Source organism: Equus caballus, chromosome 10 (assembly GCF_041296265.1).
Source record: "Equus caballus isolate H_3958 breed thoroughbred chromosome 10, TB-T2T, whole genome shotgun sequence".
In the NCBI taxonomy this organism is placed as follows: Eukaryota; Metazoa; Chordata; class Mammalia; order Perissodactyla; family Equidae; genus Equus; species Equus caballus.
The window spans coordinates 4,117,708-4,141,559 of NC_091693.1; the positions used below are offsets into that span (position 1 = coordinate 4,117,708).

At 44.4% G+C, this 23,852-nt stretch overlaps 1 protein-coding gene across 2 annotated transcripts in view; it reads right to left on the minus strand.

Annotated features, from left to right (window-relative positions):
- Positions 1-1,496: 1,496 nt before the first annotated feature.
- Positions 1,497-23,852, minus strand: part of CEP89 (centrosomal protein 89) — a 74,794-nt gene continuing 52,438 nt past the window's right edge. For both annotated transcript variants that reach the window (XM_005596124.4, XM_001489993.5), the window contains exons 15-19: positions 15,755-15,922; positions 15,002-15,143; positions 12,366-12,455; positions 7,137-7,306; positions 1,497-2,717 (exon numbers count right to left, since the gene is read on the minus strand). In XM_005596124.4, the coding sequence (XP_005596181.1) occupies positions 2,477-2,717; positions 7,137-7,306; positions 12,366-12,455; positions 15,002-15,143; positions 15,755-15,922 (811 nt within the window). In that variant the 3' untranslated portion in view covers positions 1,497-2,476. The remainder of the gene's footprint in view (positions 2,718-7,136; positions 7,307-12,365; positions 12,456-15,001; positions 15,144-15,754; positions 15,923-23,852) is intronic.

The window sequence follows — 23,852 nt, forward strand, 5'->3', positions numbered from 1 at the left end:
TCCCATGCTCCACTTCTGCCGCCCAGGGTTTGCAGGTTCAGATCCTGGTGCTGACTTACACACCGCTAGTCAAGCCATGCTGTGCTGGGTGTCCCACGTACAAAACAGAGGAAGACTGGCACAGATGTTAGCTCAGAGACAATCTTCCTCACCAAAAAAAAAGTTTTCCTGTAACTGCACCAAGACCCTGCTTGCTCTGGAAACGCGACTGGGGTGCTGCCCCAGCTGTCTGTCTGTTCAGAGCACTTAGCATGGTCAGTGAGTACGTCTGCCTTCCTCATTGCTATTGTTCTCAACAAACAGTGCACACAGATAAGCACCCAGTGTATATCTGCTGAATAAATGAGTTACATAGACAATAAAATTTGAATTTTCCCCTTCTTTAGCGTGGATGACCCACTGCTCTGCCTAGAATGGAGCTATTGGAAAAGGGCAGGTCTCCCTTTCTTCTCAGAGGCTGAGGGGCAAAGGAGTCACTTGGGATCCCACGGCCCCTCTGTATGGGCTGACAGCCGCTCACTTGCTCTCATGCCCACCCACACTCCGGCCCCTCTCCACTTGGCCCTGACTTCCCAGGGCTGCTTTTTAATGATGCCAAGGGCAGCAGGGCTCACTTGAGGTCCTGGGTCATGTTTACAACTTTACCTGGGGTTACTGTCAACCTGGTTGGGACGTTTCTGACGCCACAGAACCTCACCAGGACCGAGAGGGAAGAGCCTGCGTTCCAGCTCAGAGAGGAACGTGCAGCGAGACGTGGAGCAGGAGCACCCCCTGCAGTCCAGCTCCCCTTGGACCTGGCTGACCTCGTTGCCCACCCCAAGTGCCAGCCCCAAAGCCCTCCTGCTGCTCCTGCTGCAGCGTTCCTGCCTGTGCTCACACTTCCCGCTGCCCGTCTCCAGCTCCCGGGACCCTGTCTGCTCTGCAAGGCCCAGGCCGTTCGGCTTCTCCGTGAAGTGCCCCAAGTCCGCTCTCCGTGCCTCTCGGCCACCGTGTCTTGCGCTGCCTCACCCACCCCACCCTCCTTTGCATCCTGGACACTGAGCTCCCCTGTCCACATCCTACAGCCCCGCAGGAGGCGGGCCGAGCCCACGAGCAGCACGACCCCGCCTGCCTGGTCACCGTGTGCTCCAGGGGTCCCAGACTTGCAAAGTACATTCGTAATGGGTAGTAAACTTCAAGCAGAAATGTAAAAATGTTCATTTCTTAAGGGAATAAAATGTTCTCATAAAAGGCAGGAAAAAGGGACAAGTGGTTCTCTAGGGGATGTGACAGCAGCAGTGTTCCCATGGACAGCCCCCCACCCCCGCACAGGTGTGGAAGGGCAGACACTCAGGCTGCTGCCACCCTCCAGCTGGTCCACAGATGATCGGACAGTCGGCACAAACCCCCTTGAAATAACATCCAAGTCGTCTGCTGGGCCCTCTTCTGGGAAGATGATCCATAGTTTTAAACCCTGGTGAGTCTTTCTACCCCGGTAAAATGAAAATAAATGAGAATTGTTTAACTGTTGAACGAGTTTAATAAAATGTAAAAAGAACTATGATTTTCTATCTCAACTTCCCATCTAGCAATCAAAGGCAACGTGCCTAACTTTCATCCATGACCAAGGACCAGTGCTAACGGCACACCTGCCACCATGCAGGCCTTAGCTCAGAGGGGTTTCGTAGGAGGATGCATCCCAGGATTCTACGCTTCCACCCAGTTTAAGCCCTTTGTAGCCTGATGTACCTGTGTTCTTCCAGCATGCTGGGGACGGGCAGCCCTAGACAGCTGGCATTACCATCAGGAAGTCCCAGTGAATGGTCCTGAGGGGCTGGGATAATCTTCCTGGGGAGGTGGCACAGTGTGGAGCAGAACCATGGCCCTAGCATCCTTCTCGGTGGTGGCAGTGGGACAGGGACCCCACCTTGGTGCTCAAAGTCAGGGCTCTCGGCGGGGGTGCGCTATGTGACCCCAGAAAAATTACCTTCCTAGGAAGATAGAGAAGGGCTGAGGGAGAGGGGAGAGCAGGGTTTGTGCAACCTACTGGAGCATGAGGCCCAGCACCATGTTTTTTACCAAACAATAAAAGACCAGCTAGAGCTGATGCACAGAGAGCACACTGCAGCCTCCACTGAGCAATGGCTCATCCAACTCAACTTCTTCATCTAACACCCAGGACGAGAGCACGGCCCGCCCGCCCGCTCCCTCTGCCTTCCCAGCTGCAGAGCTAGGAGCCCAGGGACAGGCCAGCTCATCCGGTCACCTGTTAACCTGAGCAGTGGGTCTCACAGAGCCCATCTCAGTGGCAGTGCTGCCAGAGGGTGTGCACTGGCTAAAAAATAGTTCAGCAGCACATTATTAAAAACAAAGCAAAATATAAAAGCAGATTCAATGTCTGGGATGGCTGATGGCTTCCTTTCCCTGAGGAGAACATGCTGCGGGAGGTGGCGCTGGCCCTCCAGCGGTGGCAGGCAGGCCTCCCAGCCAGGCGGCCCTAGCGTGGGGGCTCCCGCAGGCTCTGGTGGGGGGCGGGAGGCGGCTCCAGGTCACAATAGCTGAAGCTGCAGCCGTCCAGCACGTCGCCCGGCGGGCTGCCGTTGAGGCAGGGGTCCTCGAAAGCTCCGGTGTCGTCCCGCAGGCCTGTCCTCTCCAGCGTGGCCTGGAGAAGTTCCCGGATCCTTCGGTTTTCTTTGGAGGTGGACTCCCAGACAACTTCAAGCTCGCCTTCCATTTCTCTGAGAGAAATACACAGAACAAAGGAAAAGTTTAAAATAGCACAACTAAAACATATTTATGGAGCCCTCATGAATCCAAGGACCTGAAAGGAGGAATGCTTGACAGAGAACAGGGCGCAGTGCTCGGCCTGAAGCAAAGCCTGCCAGGGCTGAACGGAGCCCCAAGGCCGAGACACAGCAGAACCCGCTGCCCGGCCAGGAGCCTTCTGAGGCCCGGACCCAGCAGACCGTGGGGCCCCGGCCGGGAGCCTCCTGGCCTCTCCTCGCCAATGCAGACACCCTTGTTTTCTGCAGAATCAACACGCAACTGCAGTGGCCTGGCAGTGGGCACCCACGTGGCAGGGCCCTGTAGGCCTCTCCTGTGTCCCCTCTGCCTGTCCCCACTGTGATCTGGTCAACACTCAGGCATATTTCATAGCACTATCCACAGAGCCACCAGTGGGCACAGACATGAAGAGTGTGTTAGGGGGCAGGGGGCACCCTGGGGAGTGAGGATCATAACTGAGGACACAGACAAGACTGGCCTGGACCACGTGCTGGGAGGTGAGTGCCCAGAGGGAGCCAAAGCTTGTGAGAAAAGAAGGGCAGCAAAGAAGTTTCTCCTGAGCACAGCCTCTCTGTGCCAAGCAGCCGTGAGTGCTGAGGAAACAGCAGACAATGGTATCCGTGACCTCCCAGGACCATGGTCCACAGGGGAAACTGATCAGGATACCAGCCATCACCTCACAGGACGGGAGTCCCAGGGAGGAGTGTGCAGGACAGAACAGCAAGCTTCAAGCCTCAGCCTGGGAGAGGTGGGCCTTGTGCAGGATGGCCAGAGGCCAGCTCCTTCACACACACTGGCAGATGGTTCTGGGAAATGTCAGAAAATGAATGATCAGGTGGACTTAGCACTATTGTATAAAAAGTAGGAGACTGAGATCAAGGGAGGCTGGTGACATGCCCATTTTTTCAGCACCATGTTTCCTGTGAACAGTTGCTTCCTTCCAAAGTCCATGATGGCCACTGAGTGTTAGGCACGATTTAATTAAGCTATGTCTAAAAAACCCCTGACTTTAGTCTTCTGGCACAAAACACCCAGAGGTTCGATAAATTATGGCAATTATAATAAGGTATGGCTGAACTCAAAAGAAATCTCTAAAGGCAGAAAAAAAAAGGAATAAACTGAAACCAGAGAGGCAGGCAAACAAAATGTTGGTATTGCTTTGATGACAGAAGCCTATGCTAGAAACCCAGATTTTTGTAGAACGGAGACCAGGTCTTGTGCCCACGCAAAGTGGGTGTGACAGAAAACCCAAGGGCTCCCTCATATCTATGCTTCTCCTCTTCTTCCTAGAACCACTCTGAACTATCTACCCCAGAATTAGGCAGGTAAATGGAGGCGTGTGAAAAACCCTCAAGGAAAGGATGGTTGGGCAGAAAATTTGCCGATCTTCAAAAGAAACCTGCTCAGGAGGGCTGAGTCTCTGTGTGGACTGCTGCCACTGACTGTTCTCAAATGGATCTGGAGTTTGAACCAACACTGCTCCCCAGTATAGGTCAATCCCAGGCCCTGACTGGAGTGAACCAGGAGTAAAAAGACTTTTTTGAGACAATCAGGGCAAAAAACTCAATGGATGGGTTAAAAGTTCATTTGATGCAGCTGAAGAGAGAATCAGTAAACTGGAATACTGAGCAGAGGAAACCACCCAGAATGCAGTTCAGAAAAACAGATGATGTTAACAAGTTATACATCATAAACGGATAATGGCACTGTGGATTGTTTTAAGTCCTTTTGTATTTTTTTAAAAAGCATTACTATAGCCTATTTTCAAAATTAATAATAAAATTAAAGTGGCTCCGGCCACAGAAATATTGTCTGGAACCAAAGAAGCAAATGCAGACCTTCTCTGGAGAAAAACAGCCTCAATCCAGGCCCTCAGGATTCCACAGGTTAAATTCAACCACATATGAGTTCATAGTAAAAAACTTACTGTACACAGGAGGAAATAAGCCAATATGGCAAGAGCTAACAAAACTAGATTTAAGTCCCCCAAATTTCAGATGCTGGAATTGTCATATATAGAATAGCAAACAACTATGAATGAAATATTCAAAGAAATAAAAAATATATTAAAGATAAGCAAAACTCAAAAACTTATTTTTAAACACAACTAGGCATATTTTCAAAAGAACCAAACTGAACTTCTGAAAATGAAAAATATAGCAGTTGAAATAAAAAACTCAGTGACCGGTTAAACAGTGCGCTGAACACAGCTGAAGAGAGATTTAGTAAACAGGAATCGTGAGCAGAAAAAATTACCAGAAACACAGGGAGATGGAAAATTTAAAAGATAAAGTATGTGGAAGATTCAATGAGAAGGTCTAATATATATTCAATCTGAGTTCCAGAAGGAAATTTAGACAGAATAGAGGAAAAGACGATTTTAAGAGACAATGGCTGAGAATTTGCTAGAACTAATGAAAGACAAAATTACAGATATAGATAATAACTTATACCAAGTAGATAAGTAAAAAGAAATTCATAGTTAAACACATAATAATGAAACTGCAGAATACAAGACACAGAGGACATCTTGAAAGAGGCAAGAAAAGATGAACCACCTATTTTTAAAAATGAGAAAAGACTTCTCAACAGCAACAATCAAACAGAGAAGACAGTGGAATATGCCGAGAGAAAAAGCTATCAAGGTAGAATTCTGCACCAGCAAATATCATCTTATAAGGATGAGCACAAAATGCAGACATTTTCAGATACATAAAAACTAAGAAAGTCTACTCCCAACAGACTCTGACTGAAGAAACTTCTAAAGGATGTACTTTAGGAAGAAGGAAAATAATCTGAGAAATAAGGTCTGAGATGCAAGAAAGGATAGTAAGCAAAGAAATTGGTAAACTGTGGGTAAATCAAAATGAACAATTATATAAAAACTAGCAACTTTTAATTTCTGGGACTAAAAGTAATGATATAAAATAGATCTTTGTTTTCTACTTTCACATATCTATATCTACAAATAATGACACCAGACAACAACAGCATATAAACTGAGCGGGAAATAATTAGATTAGAGCATTAGATCTTGCATTTGGGGGGGAAAAGTAGAGATGCTGATTAAATTTAGATTTTTTTTAAAGTATCCATGGTGAAAGTTCACGGGTAACCACTAAAAGAACAGAAACAGAATGTATAACTTCCAAACCATTAAAGGGCAAAAAATTGAATAAAGGAGAGAGTGAAAAGCAAAATTCCATTTTATTATAATGCAGTTCTAAACCTCCTGTCTGGTAGGAAACTTGGTACTGGCCCAACTTTTTACAAAGTGACCATTAATGGTGGCAAGAACTTCCGCGACGACAGAAACCATGTTAGATAAGACTTTGTTTGCCAACATTAAGAAGCACCAGGCTGATAGGAAACATAAGTATGAATGTGCATTCTGCATGGCATCCAATACATGGATCCCTCTATAACATGAAGAGAATCACATCCGAGCGTCATTATGACTCTTCTGCATGCAGCAGTTTATATTCCAGTCTGTCAAAGACAACACAGACATTATGAAAAGGCGGACTTAAGGGTGAGACCGAAACAAGGCGAGGGACCACCAAGTTCACCGCACACAGCACACGATACTCCCCACTGTCTTCAGTACACCGGCAGCACTGCCTCTATCACATGTTTAAAGGATGAAGGCGTGACCGATGGAGAACCTTACATCCACAGAGCATAATGCACCCCAAATCTTATTTTTATGATCTTACCACAAGGGAATGATCAGAGATTTTAAAGTTCTCAGAAGAGAAAAAACATAATAGCACAAATAAACCATTTAATAAAAAATTTATAAAATCTCCCAAGAAAATGGAATAAAACAAAAATATCAGAGATGGAAAAGAGGAGAAAAAAGGGAAGGACAATTAGAGGGCTGGATTGACTTAGGAAGCCCAATGTTCAACAACAGGGATTTCCCAAGGAGGGAGTAAGGACGACGCGGAGCTGGGCTCTCATCTACCACGTGGGGACCGGAGTTAACAATCCTTACTGTACGCTTGAAAGTGGCTAAGAGCACAGATTGTAAATGTTCTCCCCACCACCACGACAACGAAACAGCAATTATGTGAGGTGAAGGATGTGTGACCTTATCGTGGTAATCATTTCACAATGCATACGTGTATCAAAGCATCACATTGTATGTGTGTCATATCTTAAGCTTACACAGTTAATTGCTGGGGAAAAAACTTAAAAAGAAAATGAGGAGCAAATAAAAGTCAAGGCCAATATTAAATTGACATAAAACTACAAAATGTAAAAATAAAAATAACCAATCAAATAACAAAACAGGTCCAGAGGGTTTTACTGGAAAATTCTGCCAAACATTCAAAAAGCAAACATGTGATACAGGGCTGGGGCGGCCCTACCTTTTCTGCTGCAGCGCCTCGTCCAGGACATCCTGCTTGTCCTGCAGCATCCGATGGAGGTGCCTCATCTCCTGCCGGTACTGAGCTGTCCTGCTGGCAAAGTCCTCTTCCTGCTCTGTCAGGTGGTGACTGATGTCACCCAGCTTCAGTGCCACCTGCTTCTTGTAGCCCTGGGGGAGGAGGCGGGTGAGTGAGGGGATGTCTGTGGCCCAGGTAGAAGGCCTCCTGGATGCATCTCCTATTCTCCTTCTCGGGCTGTTGGAGCCCACGAGCTGAGTGAGCTCTGGATAGGTCTGATCTGGGAGGGCAAGTCTGGATCATAAAAGTCATTCAAGTATAACAAAACCTAATTTCTAATTTGTATCATGCCTAGTTTTTTAGACACTATGAATAAAATTAAAACAGAAGAACCTGGCAAGGTTTGCCACACTCTATTGGTAAAAAGATGACTGAGATAAAAGTTTGATACATTGGCTTGCCTCCTTACATATTTATTGTGCAGTATTTAAGCTTATGAATTTTCCTCTAGAATTTCTAAAGCAAGATTCTGACTTGTAGTTCACATAGATTCAATTCTCTTTAGAAATTATGACATTGAATTTATACACTCCCTCTGAGCCAAGAATTGGTTTACTGCAGTTTTTACATTTCTAGGTGAAAGAACATTTTTTGCTTTTGTTTATTAATTTCTGGTTTTCATCCTTTTGATCAACAAATGTTTGCCTTATTTCTACTTTAGGGGTTAATTGAGGGTTTTTTTCCATACCCAATCTACGATCAAATTTTGTGACTGTTCTGTGTATATATTGACATAAATAAACCTTATAGATTATGTTGTTAAACCTTCTAAGTGCTTAGTTCCTTTTGTTTAATCTCTTGATCTGTCTTGGACCAAGATGGGTGGATTAAAACTCCTTTTACTACTAAGTTTCCATTCTCCTTTTTGATCTCCTGTAGTTTACACTTTATAAATTTGCTGTGTTATTTAGTACATGGATATTCATAACTACTATACATTATTAATTGTCGTCTTCAGCATTAGGAAGGCCCCTCCTTTTCTTCTTTTTTTGTCTCCTTTAGTGCTTTTGGCCTGAATTCTATCTTGGCAGATGTAAAGACCTTTTCCTTGGTTGTTATTCCTACACCGTGAGAAAACATTTACATTCTATTCTCTTGGCCTTATCCCTGCTTTGTTTAAGTCTTAGTTCACAGTCAAACATATTCTTTGCTCACTGCCCACACTTTTCCAAAGTGTGCCCCATCATTTCTCGGCTGGCTGAACTCAGGTTGGTGGACCCTTACAAGAACAAGGTTCTTACAAGGTCAAAACCGTCTGAAGAGCAGGTTGCTGGACGGAAACATCCTTGGCTCACACTCTCCTTCTCTGAATAGTTACTGGTGGCATTCCACCGTTCTCTGGCATCCAGTGTTGCTGTTGAAAAGTGTGAACATGGCTTTCTTTTTCTTACATCTTGGTCTTTTGTCTGAGCGTTCAAGGTATTCTTTTTTTTAATCTTAAAGTCATAGCTTTTCGTGTCAATTTTCTGGGTCCATTCTGGGTCATTTTTCCTAGGTACATAATATGCCTTTTCAATATGTAGATTCAAGTCTTTTGTTTCAGAAAAGATTTTATGAATTACAGTTTGGAGCCGAGTAAGTTCCACTGTTCTGGTTTCTTCTTCAGAGACTCCAGCAACAGGTATTCTGGAGCTCCATCACTTTCTACTGAACTCTTTTTATATCTTTATTTCTGCTTCCCTGTCTTTGCCTTTCTCGTTTCCATCCTTTATGTCCCTTATCGTGCTTTTATGATAGCTTTGTGCTCCTTGTAATTTAATCCACATTTCTGAAATGCGTTTTTCTTTCCATCTCTTTCCCGTGTTGTATCAGTTCTGTTTCACACCATCCTTTGTCTGGCCATCTCTTCTCGAGGCTCCTGTGTTTCTGCTTTGTGGTGTTTCTTCCTAGCTTTGACTGCTTTATTTTTAGCTACCTACGTTCCTACTAATTCACTTTGGAGTACAAGTTACAATTCTGATCTCCTCTGTGGCAACATTTTCTGATGCATTTTCATCATGTGGAGGAAAGATATACTTCTATTTTTCTTCCTTTTTCTTAAAGTATTTTTGTATGGAGGCCACTGTATTCCTCTGGGATGAGACGAGGTTCCTGGGAGGGTGGGAGCAACAGTTGGCTGGGTCAGGGTGGCCCTCCAAGCTGTAGGCACCACCTCTCGTCTCCCCTTCTCTGACTCTGCATCCAGCTCTCTGAGTCCAGCCTGGGGCAGAAAAGGCTTCTGCCTGCAGCTCTGAGCTTCACAGAGCTCGCCATAGCCCTGACTTCCAAGGTGACATCTTCATTTTTACGAGTCCTGTTTTGATGGGGTTTCCTGAGATGTCAACCTTGGATTTTCTCAAGCTGTTTCCAGGTCTCTCCTCTTCAATTCACCAGAGATTCCACCCTGTCTAACCTGATCCGAATCACAGGTTTCCTCTCTGGGTGGCTGGGGGCCCTTTTTACTATTCCTGCGCAGACGAGCAGATGGATTCCCAAGGCAAGGCCAACCACTCTGAAGATCAGACCTTCTCTTTCAGAAATAAAAGCCAACAGGAAAACCAGAAAAAAAACTCAAAACCCATAATTGCTCACTATTACTCATAATGCGTCCACGCGGAGTCCCATCATTAATAGTATGGTGCATTCCTTCCAGCCTTTCTGATGCAGAGTTATGATGTGTTTCGTACACTGCTTTTGATTTTGTTGAATTTTTAAAACTGTAAAATGTATTATTTAATTCCCCAGTTATTGAATTTATTGAATATTATGTGCCAGGTGCTATTCTAGATGCTTGGGATATACCTTTAGATAGAACATTATCAGTATCCAGGAAGTCCCCAAGTGTCCCAACCCCTTAGATAAAATCATTAATCTCATTTTTGCTATAATCTTTTCTCCACTTTTCATTTTTAGTGTTCCAGTCTATGTGTGCACCAAACAATTTAATTTTGCTGTTTTAAACTTTATATAAAGGCAATCATATTATAGGTGTTCACTGTGTTGAGCTTCTTTCTTTCAATATTATGTTTGTGAGATTCACCCACAATTATTATAAATACAATTTGTTCATTTTCACTGTTGTTAGGTATTCTTTTACGAATGCATCACAATTTATTTATCTGTTCCACTGTTGATGGATTTTGGGTTTTTTCATTTGGGACAATTATGAACAAGGCTGCATGATCGTTTCTTTACGTGATTTCTGGTGCACTCGTGTAAGAGTTTCCTCACCTGGACGAGTATATATGCAAGGGAGGAATGGCTGGATTGTAAGCTATGTGAATGTCCTACTTTACTAAACATTTGAACCAATTCCAGCCCCCACAGCAAGGCAGAAAGGTTCCCACTGCTTCATGTCATTGCCCAGCCCTCAGTACTGTCAAATTTCTTAACTTTTTACCCATAGGTGCAAAATGGGTAAGAACACATTTTCACCCGCTGGCCACTTTTAAGAGTTTATCTCTGCCTTTGCTGTTCTGCAGTTTCACTAGAATGTGTCTAGGTGTGGATTTTTTATTTATCCTGCTTGGTGTTCAGATCATGACAATCAAGTGTCATTTAAGATTAAATTCACCATAGCCTTATTTACTTTAAAACTGTGTCCGACAGTGAACATTCTGTGATACAGCATTTATATCACACAAATCAAATGCCTAGAAAAACAAGATAACTCGCTAGGAATATCTGATATTTTATGTCAGCACAACTCCATAGCCTGGATGGTTAAATTAAGTCATATGTACCACCAGAAGCCACAGGATAAATTCCCTAGGTTCTGAGTGTGGGACTAATGCAGGCATTTTCAACTTTCCTGTTAGCAAAGGAGCCCTTTCTTCAGGTAGCATTGTGCCTAAAAGCCAACATTTGAGGGTAAGAGTGGAGCTGCTCTGGGCCACACAGGGAAGGAGTACCCTGGCCTGGTGGTGGGAATGTCCTGACCACAGAGTGCCGCTGTCCATTATACCTGGGAACAGTGATGCTCTGGAGGGGATGCTGGTCTTCCCTGAATTCAGTTAAAGAGAAGTGATCTTCCCTGGGGGAGGCCCAGAATCCAGACCAGGGCAGCTGCCTGTGGCAGACCCTACTGGAAACCAGAAAGCCCCTCAGGCAGCATCTGTCTGTACCACATGAAAATCAAGACCTACAAGGCTATGGGACTTCCAAAACTTAGAATTTGTGTTATTTAAGCAATATTTCTGAAACACAGGGAAATGAAATATGTTCTTTGCATTAGGACACATAGTTGGCTCTGAGCAATTTTAAGTGAAATTTTGTTTAACTTTTTAAAAATAAATAATTTAGGACTAAACCTTATGTTACCTAAAACAAAAGAGACCAGTGAACTCACAATGTACATTTATTTATGTATATATACTGTTCACCCAATACCGCGAGTATGGACAGCCAGCCAGCCAACATTTCGATTTTCTTTTCCTGGGTTGCTAATTTTTGAATATTAAATGACATCAATCTATGTCTCCACTTACCAAGTCCTTTTAATCTCTGTCCTACACATGCATGCACTTGAGCCCAGGGGCCCCAGCTGTACTCCCCACGCTTGGAGCCAGGTGACTCGCAGAGCTTGCGCTGGGAAACCCACAGGCTCGCTGCCTCTGCCCACGCCTCTAGCCTGCTGGTGCTCTCCCTGCCCCCGCCTGAGAGATGGGTTTGGCTAGTCAGGCTGTGGAGGCATTCTCAGAGGCCGGCAGTAAGAACACAGACGACAGGGAGGATAACGGAGGCCACCTGAGGGAGGTGGCCACGGGGAGGAGAGTGGGTACAGTGAGAAGGGCTGTCTTGGGCAGAGAACCTAGAAGGTGCAATCAGGATTAAGCAAGAGAGAGCAGTCAGCGCTGCTCTCTAACTGAACCAACAAATGCTGGGCTTGATCATAAAGCCTGGACATTAACTTAAGGCCACAGCCTGCAGATTTTTCCATCTTATTCTTTTTTTAAACAGCTGCGTGGTATCTCATTGTGCTAGTGAAAAATAATTTATTTAATGAGCGGGGAGGTGCTATTTCTGCCAGCAAAACCCTATACTGCTTTACTCTGTGGATGATTAGCAGACGTACAGGCAAAATGTATCGTTTTCCTTAAAAAAGAAATCTAACCCCAGTAAACCGCCATTCCCATTGGAAAATGGAATCGCTGAGGCTGAGCGACCACTTACCTTGACTTTTTCCTCTAACCTTCCCAAGCGAATGTTGCCTTCTATGATTTTGTTGAGAACTCCATGCTTCTCACTTTCTAAACACTTAGCCTAACAAGAAAGGTGAAAAGAAAAATAATGGGCTCTCAGTTTTACAGAAAAATTAAAACAATACAAAGTTCTTCTGCCAAGAGTACTTCTCGCAAGTTATCTCCATTCTGCTAGTGGCCCCGCTGGTCCGGCCCTCTCCTGGCCACCCTCGGACGCCCACGCCCTGGGTGAGGGCTGTGGCAGGACCTGCGCCAACAGCTGAGGAGGACAGGAGCCGGGTGCCCTCCTGGGAACAAACAGAAGATCTGAGCCCCGGACAAGGGGAATGTGAGAGGCTGTCGGGGCTTCCAGCTCACTCCTTCAGTCCTGTGGAATACATCCTTCCTTCAGTCCTCTCCAAGGCATAAGAGTCAAGTTAGAAGTTTCTTTCTTTTGGCAATCTGAATAATTATAAAATGAAGGACAACTTAGCATGAACGCACAATGCCATTCTCCAAACCAAACGTGACGGGCAGTATATCCAAAGGGCTGTCATTGAAGCTGCACGATTCAGATTAATATCCAGATGGGCCGTGAACTACCATGCACTGAAGCTAACTAGTTCAAACGCTAAAATTAAAACACAAGAGTAAAGGTGAGCTTTTGTTCTAAAGTAGACTATTAGTGACAGTTTGATTTTCCAGAAGGAAAAATAACACACAGAATTAAATAACTTGTCACAAGTCACATGGAAAACCCATTCTACACACAGGATTCAAAATTAAGATGTCAATATCAAATAAAATAAAATAAATAAGATATAAGGGGCTCTCACAAGGCCCAAGAGACCAGGATGGGGTAAAGAGGGGCACACGGCCCGCAGTCCCAGGACCCCCCAAGCCCCGGCTAGAGGGCCTGGCCCTGGGGCTCCCAATGGCAAGGCGTCTGCAACGCCAAGGGGACAGCAGTGTCTGTGCCTCCACAGAGGTGCCTCGTGGTGGGTGGAGCTGCCCCCACTGAGGGGTCCGAGGATTCTCGACTCCAGCCTGGCTTTCAGGCCGTAACAGCAAAGGTCAAGGCAGGAGGGGAGAACACACTTCCTTAACAGTCTGTTGGCTTAATTTGTAACTTTTAAGCATTTGGACACACAATTCATGGCTTCCATTTGTATTTCCATCCTGGGCCCACAAATCTGAGGGTCGGGGAGCATCTCGACTGCATCATGGAAGCCCGCACGCTCCGGCCCCCCTTGGAGGCACAGGGCCTGCATCCTGGGGGATCTGCGTGTCCCGCCCTGCAAACAGGCGGCCAGGTCTGAATGAAGCATTGCTAGACGAATGGGTGTGCTTGGCGCTTTCCATTTTCCAACCAGCTTTCCCTCTGCTCTCTTGATATTCCGGTGGAGAAGCCGAGGAGGCATGGCCGGAGGGGAACCGGGTGCTCAGCATTGCTACTGAAAATGCCAGAGAGCTCAGCACCTGGGGTGGGACACTGACCTCTCAGTAGGCGGACTCCTGGCTCAGGAGGGCTGTGTCCTTTTAAGGCTCCTACCACGCTGCGTCAAAGTCATACTGCTTTTCAAAGACTGGGGGAAGGACTTAGAAATCACCAGTAATGTGTAATCAGGCTTACCACACTCCTACCAGCAACTGGTACAATTAAAAAAATTTTTTGTCCCATTTATATAAGTATAGAATGGTAGCTCAAGACTGGCTTAATTAGCTTTTTTTATTGCAAGTAAAGATCAGCATTTTCCCCTGAGAGCTGTGTACTATTCGTATTTCCTCTTACATAAACAATGGCTAGAACCCCAGGTCCATGTTCCCATGGAGGAACTGAGTGTCCTTCTAACAAACGGGAATAAGCCAGCGGCACATTGTGACACGCCCTCCACGCCTCATTCACCCGAGAAGGGCCGAGTGACTTCCAAGACTGCCGCCTCTGGCTCTCAGAAAGTCTGCTCGTCTCTTTCGTAATGACATCCATTAAACTGTCACTTCTGATCCCACACTACCAGAGATTTGCAACTTGCTTAAATGAACACGTTGAAACGTACATAAGCAACAGCATTCAAAGTAGAAAAATCATCAAATGCAGGTAAGTGAGATTTGTTTTAAGTCGCCTGTCGTCTCACACTTAGAGATACAGTTATCCACCTCACTGTTGCGTTTTGTGGGACATCCTCTCAGACTTTCTTCACTGCATACAGCTGGGCACAGCATCTGCCTTCTTTCACCACACACTCTGCTCTAGACATCTTTTAAAGACACTGTGGAGACACCGAGAACCGTGTCTGCGGTGTCCCTCTCGCTGCCGAGAGAACATAGAGATGCGTCTGTATGTGTCATAAACACCCAATGACAACTGTTCCTACTTAGGAAAATGGACTCATTCCACTCATTTACCTTCTGAAATGTCATTTGCTATTATTTAAAAGTTTGAGTTATTCACTTTTCAAAAAGGTTTTCCCCCAATGGTTGAAAGATAAAATTTTGGAGAGTTTAAAAATTTGCAGTTGACATTTAAAAAGATGAAACTTTTTACAGTAATTTTGTTAAAAAAAAAATTCTTAAAATGATGTTTGCATATTGACTGGCAGTTTACTTGAAGTAACTTAGTCAACGTACCAAGTACATGAGGCCGTCACGTTCCTGGGCTACGTTCTCCGCCAGGCCGACGAGACTCGCCAGGTACTGGTGAGCGGACATTTCGTTCTCCATGGCTTTTTCCACCTGCTTTTTGAGGACATCAATTTTCTTTTGAGATCGCCTAGAGAGTTTCCCCAAATGGTGGAATAAAAAACTCATTAGCCTGAATGGTTAGGACATAGTGAATGTCTGTATTATAAAAATATCAAGTATGTTAGCATTTAAATGTTATTCTTGAGCAACCTAAATCTTCTGTAAGTTTCAAGGTGAGAAAAGGCAGCTGAGTTTAATTTTAAAGAAAGCATAATTATTGCTCCCAAACCAAGTCGATAGGAATCACAAAATGCTTAATACCGTTAATAGTCTAATTACATATTATTCTATTAATTTTTTGGCTCATGTTCTAAAAGATATTTTTGAAAAAGGGATTCAGTAATCCCAAAGTAGACTTTTGGGAAATGGTTAGGAAAGAACTTCTAGAATTTTCAGAGACTTAGGGTCACCATGGTGACTATCAACCATATTTGAACTACAGACTTGAGATGGTTAATGTTGGTCAACAGAAAAGCATTTACTGTACTTATATTTTGATATCCAGTAATCTCAATTATCCTTTTCCATTTTATAGCCAATATTAGAAAAAGAAAAGATAAAGAAAATGAAATAGAATATTCTTCAATTGTCTTTTTAAAAATCTTAACAAAAACAGCTTAAGAAAAAAAAAATAAAAACCTATTTATTTTCTGTGCCCTTCGGAGCTCGGCTTCCAGCGCTTTGTTTTTGGCTGACAGACTGCTCCTCTCCAACAGTAGGCTCTTTTTCTGCACTTGAAGGACCACCAACTTTTCCATCAGCTCTTCCATCTCAGCGCTGCCTTTCTCTTCTTCCTTCTGCAACTGGCTGATGGATAAAAACATCACAGGCTTGTCTCTAGTACATCGAGGCTAAAATGAGGCAGCCACTGCCAGGCAAGGGATAGACAGCCCAACTCTCCAGCCCTCTGGTGGTCATCTGGAAGGCCTCTGCGGAAACAGATCCCACCCCAGCTCCTGGAGGACCTGGGATGGAGCTCCCAAAGGACAGCAGACAGGGCGTGGCTGGGCACACACTTCTTTGATGGTAATAATCGAACCCCTTTTTCTTTCCACAATTTTTGCTTATGTCTGTGTGTGTGTGTGTATGTGTGCGTGTGTGTATATATATATGCTTATTTATACCATATTCCTTCCAGAAGGAATTTAAGACAGCTTAATTTTTTACAGTTATATTTGCCCCCCAAATCCTAACACTGAAACAAATTTTATTTCATACTAAAGTAATTATATGTTTTTATGATAAAAGAAACAAAGGAACAAGGAGGGCATACAATTTCAATACATAATTCTGTCCAAATGATGCTTGAGAAAAGAGTGAGTTCTTCATTGGTTCCCTCGGTCCATTTTCATGCAATATCCAGGACTGAGCAGGTGGGGCCATGCACACAGAGGCTGCGCAACATTCTGAGATGAGGCCTCTCTGGATACCATGTGGGCTTTATTTCCTGGCTGGCTGGCAAACAGGCCTCAGGTTGCATGTGTTTGGGGTGTGCCTCACTTGTCATACAATTTCAGTGACTTCAGCCTGGGCTGGCTCCCTGAATACCCAGTCAAGAATTTTCTAGATAGTTTCCATGCTTTCTAGTTTACTGGTTTTAGTTAAAATGAACACGCACATTATTACCACACGGGTCAAGAAACAGAACATTTCCAGTGTCCTGCCCCCATCATGGAGCCTTCCTTAATCATCCCTGCAGTGTTATCACCCCTCTATGCACTGCTACAGCTTAGTTTGCCAGTATTAGCACCACACGTACAGGAAACCAAGATGCATAACAGGTGCACAGAGGGAGCGGTACTTTAGCGTCCTTATGCCTCGCAGACTCAGCCATCTTTGTGTGTGTGGCTGCAGAACATTTAACTGTGTCAGTGCACCACACCCCGAGTGCCCCTTTTCCGGCTCACAGTCATCTGCGTTCTGTGCACACCTGCAGGACTCTCTAGGGCAATGCCACTCAGAGTGGTCCACAGATGGGTGTCTGCCTCCAGCTGTTTGTAACTTGTCCACGAGATCAGTACGGAAATTGAGAGAATGGCTTCAAAACTTTTCTAGCAACTTAACCTTGCTGTGACATCTGTGCTGTGAGCTGACTACCCTGGCAGTCGGGGTGCTGTCAAGTGTGCAGAGAGAGGAGCCTGCAGCGGGAGCTCATACCTGTCCTGCGCAGCAGGAATACACAACAATGCCTGACTTTAAGGTTACTTTGTCAACTGTACCTGAAAAATAGATAAAATCCAGAATTCATTTCTTTCATCAAAAGTTACTTTAACTATTCTTTTTTGGATAAACTGTTGAACTGGATTAATGATAAAAAGTTAAAGAGAAATGTTGAAAATACAAAGACTTCTGCTTCCAGCCAAGATAGAGGTACAGAAACTCAGCTAGAAAACAGGCAAACATGAGTAACAACAGTGTTCAGACTTTGGACAACAGGCCAACAGGACCGTGACCCCTGAGAGGAGAAAATAACGAGGTGAGAACTACAATTGCTCCAGCTTCCTGCCAGCCTGCAGCACAGGGAGGGGAGACCCAAACAGAGTCCAGAGGACTGCTCAGTTGAGGAGTCAGAGATCAGAGACCAGGGGGCCAAAGCAGCTAGAAGTTGTGGGGCAGAGAGGAGGGGGGTTCCAGAGAGAAAAAGGACCCTGGAGATCTTTAGGGGGGGTCCCCACAAGTCTTTGGCTGAGTACTGATCTGCACTTGTGTGAGAGGAAACTGCCTGAGGTTAAGGAAAGAACCATTAAAAACGAGCAAGCAAAACAAGTCCTGACACTCACAAAGAAGTGGGGATAGGACACGAGCCCGCCAGCAGAGCGCAAAGACCCTGTACAGCAGGGTCGCTGGAGACAACGCTCAGAGGGGTATTACTGCCTTTGCATGGGGTTAAACCAGCCCAGACTAAAGGTGGCTTTGGGCCTATCCTAACAAAAGAGTTTGGAAAGGATCCATCTGTTCTCTAGTGACTTAAATATGCACCAGAACAAAATCTGACACTATTTAAAGCATTGCAATAAATCCAGCACCCAACAACACAAAATCTACAATATGCGGCTTCCAATCAAGCATAGATAACAATAAAATATGATCCACGATCAAGAGGAAAAAAAATCAACAGAACTGACCCAGAAGTGAGAGAGACGATGGCACTGGCAAACAAAGGTTTTTAAACAGCTATTGTAAATATGCTCCACCTGTTCAAGAAAGCAGAATAAAACAGCACGATGAGGAGAAAAATGGAAAATATAAGACAGACTCAAATGGATCTTCAAGACACGGGAAAAAACAATATATGAAGTAAATGATACACTGGATGGGAGTAAAAAAGTTTAGACACTGCAGAAAAAAGACTAGTGAACTTGAAGACACAGCATAGAAACTGTCCAACAGAAGCACGAGGGAAACGAGTGGGAAAAAGCAAGGAACAGAGCATCAGAGACCCGTGGGACAGAATCAAGCAGGCCCAGGAGGAGGAGGGGTGACAGGCAAAGATAGAATAATGAAGAAATAACAGCTAAATTATTTTCAAATTTGATGAAAAATAGACACCCACAGCCCCAAGAAGGTGATCCAACCTCAAGCAGAATAAACAAAGAAACCACACAGAGGCACATGCGAACCAATCTGCTGGAAACCCCGACAAAGAAAAATTCTGAAAGAAAGTTCGAGAGAAAAGATACTTTATGTTCAGAGGAACAAAGACAACAGTGACAGCAGATTTTCATCAGGCTCAGTGCAAGCCAGAGGCTCTGGAGAACATCTATAAACTGAATGCAAAAAAATGAGCAAAACCAAAAAACCCTGTAAACTTGGAATTGTCTACCCAGTGAAATTATCAATAAAGCTTTATAATTTTCCCAATAGCGGTACTGCCAATCTTTCTGTTCCTTTCTGTTTGAGGCTTCATACACAGCTCCTCCTTTCCTTCTTTCTTTCCTTTCTTCGTTTCTTTTTCAAAATATCATTTTCTACATATTTGTTCCTACAAAGAAATACAATTAATTTTTATAAATTCACTTTTTTCTAACAACTTTGACAAAATTCCTTATTATTTCTAATGATTTATTGGTAGATTTGTTTTCTACATATGGAATTATATCACCTAGGAATAATGACTATTATTTCTTTCTTCTCAAACCTTTTAACTCTTCTTTTTTTTTGCCATGTGCACTAGTTACCACTGTTGTTAATGCTGTTCAGAAATGGAGCAGAGGGCATCTTTGCATTGTTTCCAGTCTCAAGAGGAAAGCTCGCAACATTTCACCACTAAGTGTGATACCTACTGTAGTTTTATTTTTTAATAGAACCATTAAAGAAGTTCACGTCTATTCCTAATACTTTCTTTAGAGTTTTTACATCTAGATTCATAACTGAAAATGAAAAGTAATTTTCTTATATTATCACTGTTGGGTTTTGGTATCAAGGTTATATTGACCTCATGAAATGAGTTAGAGAGCATTAGCTCTTTTTCTGTTCTTTAGAAGGGTTTATGTAAGACTGGAATTATTTCTTCCTTGAATATTTTTAGAACTCTCTGGTGAAGGTCCCTAGGCCTGTAGTTTTTTCTAGGGCAGATCTTTGTGTTCAACTTCTTTGATGATTAAAGGAATATTCAGGTATTCTTTTTCTTCTTGAGTCAGATTTGGCAAGTTATATTTTTCAAGGAATTTGACTGTTTCTTCTCACTTTTCAAATGTATCAACATGAACTTATTTCTAGGTGCCTGCAAATTTAAACGGCTACTTGCTGGATTAAGCCTTTTTATTGCTATGAATTGATCCTCTTTGATAAGTAGTGTTTCTTACCTAAACAGCTCTCTTGTCAGCTAGTAACAGAATTTACCACCTTTCTTTTGGTTTGTTTTTGAGTAGAACAGCTTTTTCTGCCCTTTTACTTTGGAACTTTCTGTGTCTTTACGCTCGCGATGTATATCTTAAAGACAACACAGAGTTGCTGTCGAGAGTTTGGCTAAACTGCTCCCTCATCTCGCTCCTGGGCCCCCATTCTGTGCGGCCGGCAGGGGCCCTGGACTGACACACCAGCCTCTCTCGCATCCATACCCCAGATAACTGCCCACAGAGTCACAAGTGAGTGTAGGTTCCTGATATGGCGCCCCATGGGATGAGCATCCTCCCCCGCCTCCCAGGGTCTCCCCGTCACGTGCCCCTTAGATAAGACCCCCACGAAGCTTACCAAAACCCTGCTCCTTTTGGTTTGAACTGACCAATCTAGCCTTAGCCTGGGAACCCAAGCACTCCACTACTGACCCTCATACAGGCATGTGCCCTGATAAAGGCGTCTCTGTCTCCACCCACGCCCTGCCTTGACGCCCTGTGGAGGCGTGGTGTGCCCCCTCCAGGACCTGTGAGTCATAAATGTCTCTATTTCAGCTTCCCTGTGTCTTACTGTGGCTCACCATCCGACACCCGGGGCTCTACTTAATAAATGTTAATTTACCAGACTCACAACAGCTGCTTTTTATTTCATCCAGTCTGACAGTCTTCGTTAAATAAAACTAGAGTATTTGTCTATTTCTTGTATCTAATACTAGTCTGTTTGCCTTGAAATTTAACATTTTATTTTGTGTTTTCTGTTTTCCCACTTGTTCGACCTTTCCTTGTCCTCATTTGGATTATTTTTTTAATGATTCCTTCTTTGCCCATACCATTTTAGATGTTTCCAGAAAGTTCATCACGCATATTTTCAGATTATAAAATTAATCACCACCTTTATCCTCTTCTGATACAGACTTTAGAACACAAACTCCATTTACCCTCCTCCCTGATTATAGGCTATTCTTTTTCTTTTTTTTTGAGGAAGATTAGCCCTGAGCTAACATCTGCCAATCTTCCTCTTTTTGCTGAGGAAGACTGGCCCTGCTAATATCCGTGCCCATCTTCCTCTACTTTACATGTGGGACGCCTACCACAGTATGGCGTGCCAAGTGGTGCCATGTCCACGCCCGGGATCTGAACAGGCAAACCCCGGGCCGCCGAAGTGGAACGTGCGACTTAACCACTGCACTACCAGGCCCGCCCCATATGTTATTCTTGTTGTGCATTTTAATGCAACGTATTTTTAAATCCCAAAGAGACTATCATTACTGTTTTACAGAATCAGTGTTCACTCACATTTATCAGCATATGTACCACTGTCCTTTACTCTTAGTTCCATCTTGCTTCTCAGACATCCCACTTGAATCATTCTCCTCCCCCTGGCATATACCGTCTTTTAGAGTTGCCTTTGATGTGGGTCTGCGGGTGGTGGTTTGGGTTTGAAAATATCCTTGTTTTGACTTCATTGCTGAAAGGTGTTTTCTCTGGTAATAAAATTCTAAGCAGTCAGGGTTGTGTCTGCTTCCCAGCACTATGAAGCTAAGACTCGAGTGACTGCACCATCCCCTGTTGACTCTTACACATCCCGTGTCGCTGAGCTCCCCTGAAGGCGCTCCTCCTCTGCCATTCCACTAAGACGGGTCTGGGCAGGACTCTGCATCTGCCCACCCGGGCCAGTGCTTGCTGGGCTAGCACAACCCTGCATCGTCGGCTGTCTGCAGCTGGGGGAGACTCAGTTATCCTCTCTTTAACAACTCCTCCCCATTAAATACAGCCCTGTGTCGCTTCCTGTCTCTGATCCAGTGACACTGCAGCCTTGGAACACTCCGTGCCAGCCCGTGGATCTTTGCTTCTGACCTACTTTTCAGTTCACTCTTCACAACTCAGCCATGTGTAATCTACCCTTAAGCCCTCCTACTGAGTTCTTTATTTAGGTTATTCTATTTTTCAGCTCTAAAAATTCTAGATGTTTCTTTTCCACATCTACTCTTGTCACGTTTTATAGTTCCCTGAAGAAATTCTGGAGCTTGCCTTTTATTTCCTTAAGCATAATAGCTACTAGCTGTTTTATAGTCTTTGATAATTCCAATATCTGGACTCTTTATCATTATTTATCATTACTTCCCAGTCATTGTCTGTCTGGCTTTGTGTCCTGGACATTATACTTAAAAAATTGTTAAGGGGTGGGCCCTGTTGCCTAGTGGTTAAGTCTGGAGTGCTCTGCTTCAGCGGCCTGGGTTCGATTCCCTGGCGTGGACCTATGATAGTCGTTGGCTTTTCACTGAGGCTGACCAGGACTCTGTCTACATAGGATGAGTTATGTGACTAGTCGGCTTCATTTTAGGACACAAGACCCCCAACAGCCAGGGTAAGGAAAGCTTTCCTTTGTAGACACCATTAGTCATCTAAAACTACTAGCTCTCCCCAAAAGAGTTGGCGAAATTTCTTTAGAGAGGCGGGTTGACACCCTGTTTTTCTCCCATCACCCACCCTGAGTAGGCTCAACCTTTCTAGGCAAGAGTGGGAAGGCAAAGTGCAATCTGAGCTTCAAGGGGTAACCCCAGTACAATTCCAAGCCACTGGACCATGCCCCATGACAGTGAGCCTCTGCCATCTCCTGTGTCACCGTTCCTTCTGGCAGGGCTGCCAACAGGTAGAATGAGCTGGATGAAATGGAGAAGCCACTCCAAATTCATTGTCTGCACCGCCGTCAACCAGGAAAGGAGAAACAACACACACATCATACACAGAGGCTCACCAAGCACAGGTTCAACTGAACCCTTTTCTATATAAATAAAAATCTTTTCCTCACATCCTCGTCTTTGCCTGAGGCACAGCCATTTCCCAAACTCCTCCTCAGACTCTCGCCCAGGTAGGAGCGAGTTTGACAGCTGCTTTGCCGCTAATCAATCATTCCTCTTCTGCACGTGGCACATCGCTATTACGTACCAGCGTGGGAGGGGATCTCCGTAATTGAGCAACCAGAGGGCACGTGCACTGATGCCTCAGTGGCCCTTCTGCTCCTTTAGCCACCTCCAAGCTGTCCTTGGCTGACCTCACACCTGTAGCCAAAACAACACTCTGAGCTTCCTTCTCCTTATTTGTCTGTTTTCTACCGGCTCTTGGTACAGCCTCTGCACACTTCCCTGAACTCACATATTCCGGCCCTGATGGATTCGCGCCCCTCTTCCATGTTACAAACCCTCTCTCCAGTCAAACACTGCCCCTTCCAAGAGAGAAACCTCAGGGCCAACACCACCCACCTCCATCCTCCTCATTCTATCCTTCATCCCACCTGTCAACTCTGAGCCCAAAGCCTTTTAGCAAAGAGCCAGCATTTAAGGCATTCCCTCCCTAGTCCAGTTCATTCTGAGCCACGATACTCTTGACTTAATTTCCACTTAAAAGAGATCTGGTGTCATGTTTGTTTTTTCAGTGACCACGTCTCTCACTGTCTCCGCTGTGAGTGGCTTCCTTTCCAATTTCTCTCTATCTTCTATACTCTATATCTTTATAACTTCTAGGGGGCTGTTGGAATATGTGGTTATGACACATCCACGAAAAAACATCAGCCACAAGAGTGGGTGTTTGACACATGAATATGACTTGAAAAAAATTTCCTACCTCTCCTGGAATAGAAAAGTAAAGTAGGGTCTGGCCACACAGCACGGAATGGCATAGTCAAAACACTGAGTTCTAGTAACTGTAGTCTTCAGCGTTTACTGAAGCACAAGTTAAGCACTAACTCATTCATTCCCCCGTGTCGACCATCTTGAGCTGAAAGCCTCACCATTTAAAAAATTATTTCCCCCTTACTACAGAAATAATATACATTCATAATGGAACACTGGGAAAATGTTTCAAAAAAAAGAGAAAATTTAAACTACCCACTGTGATGGTTA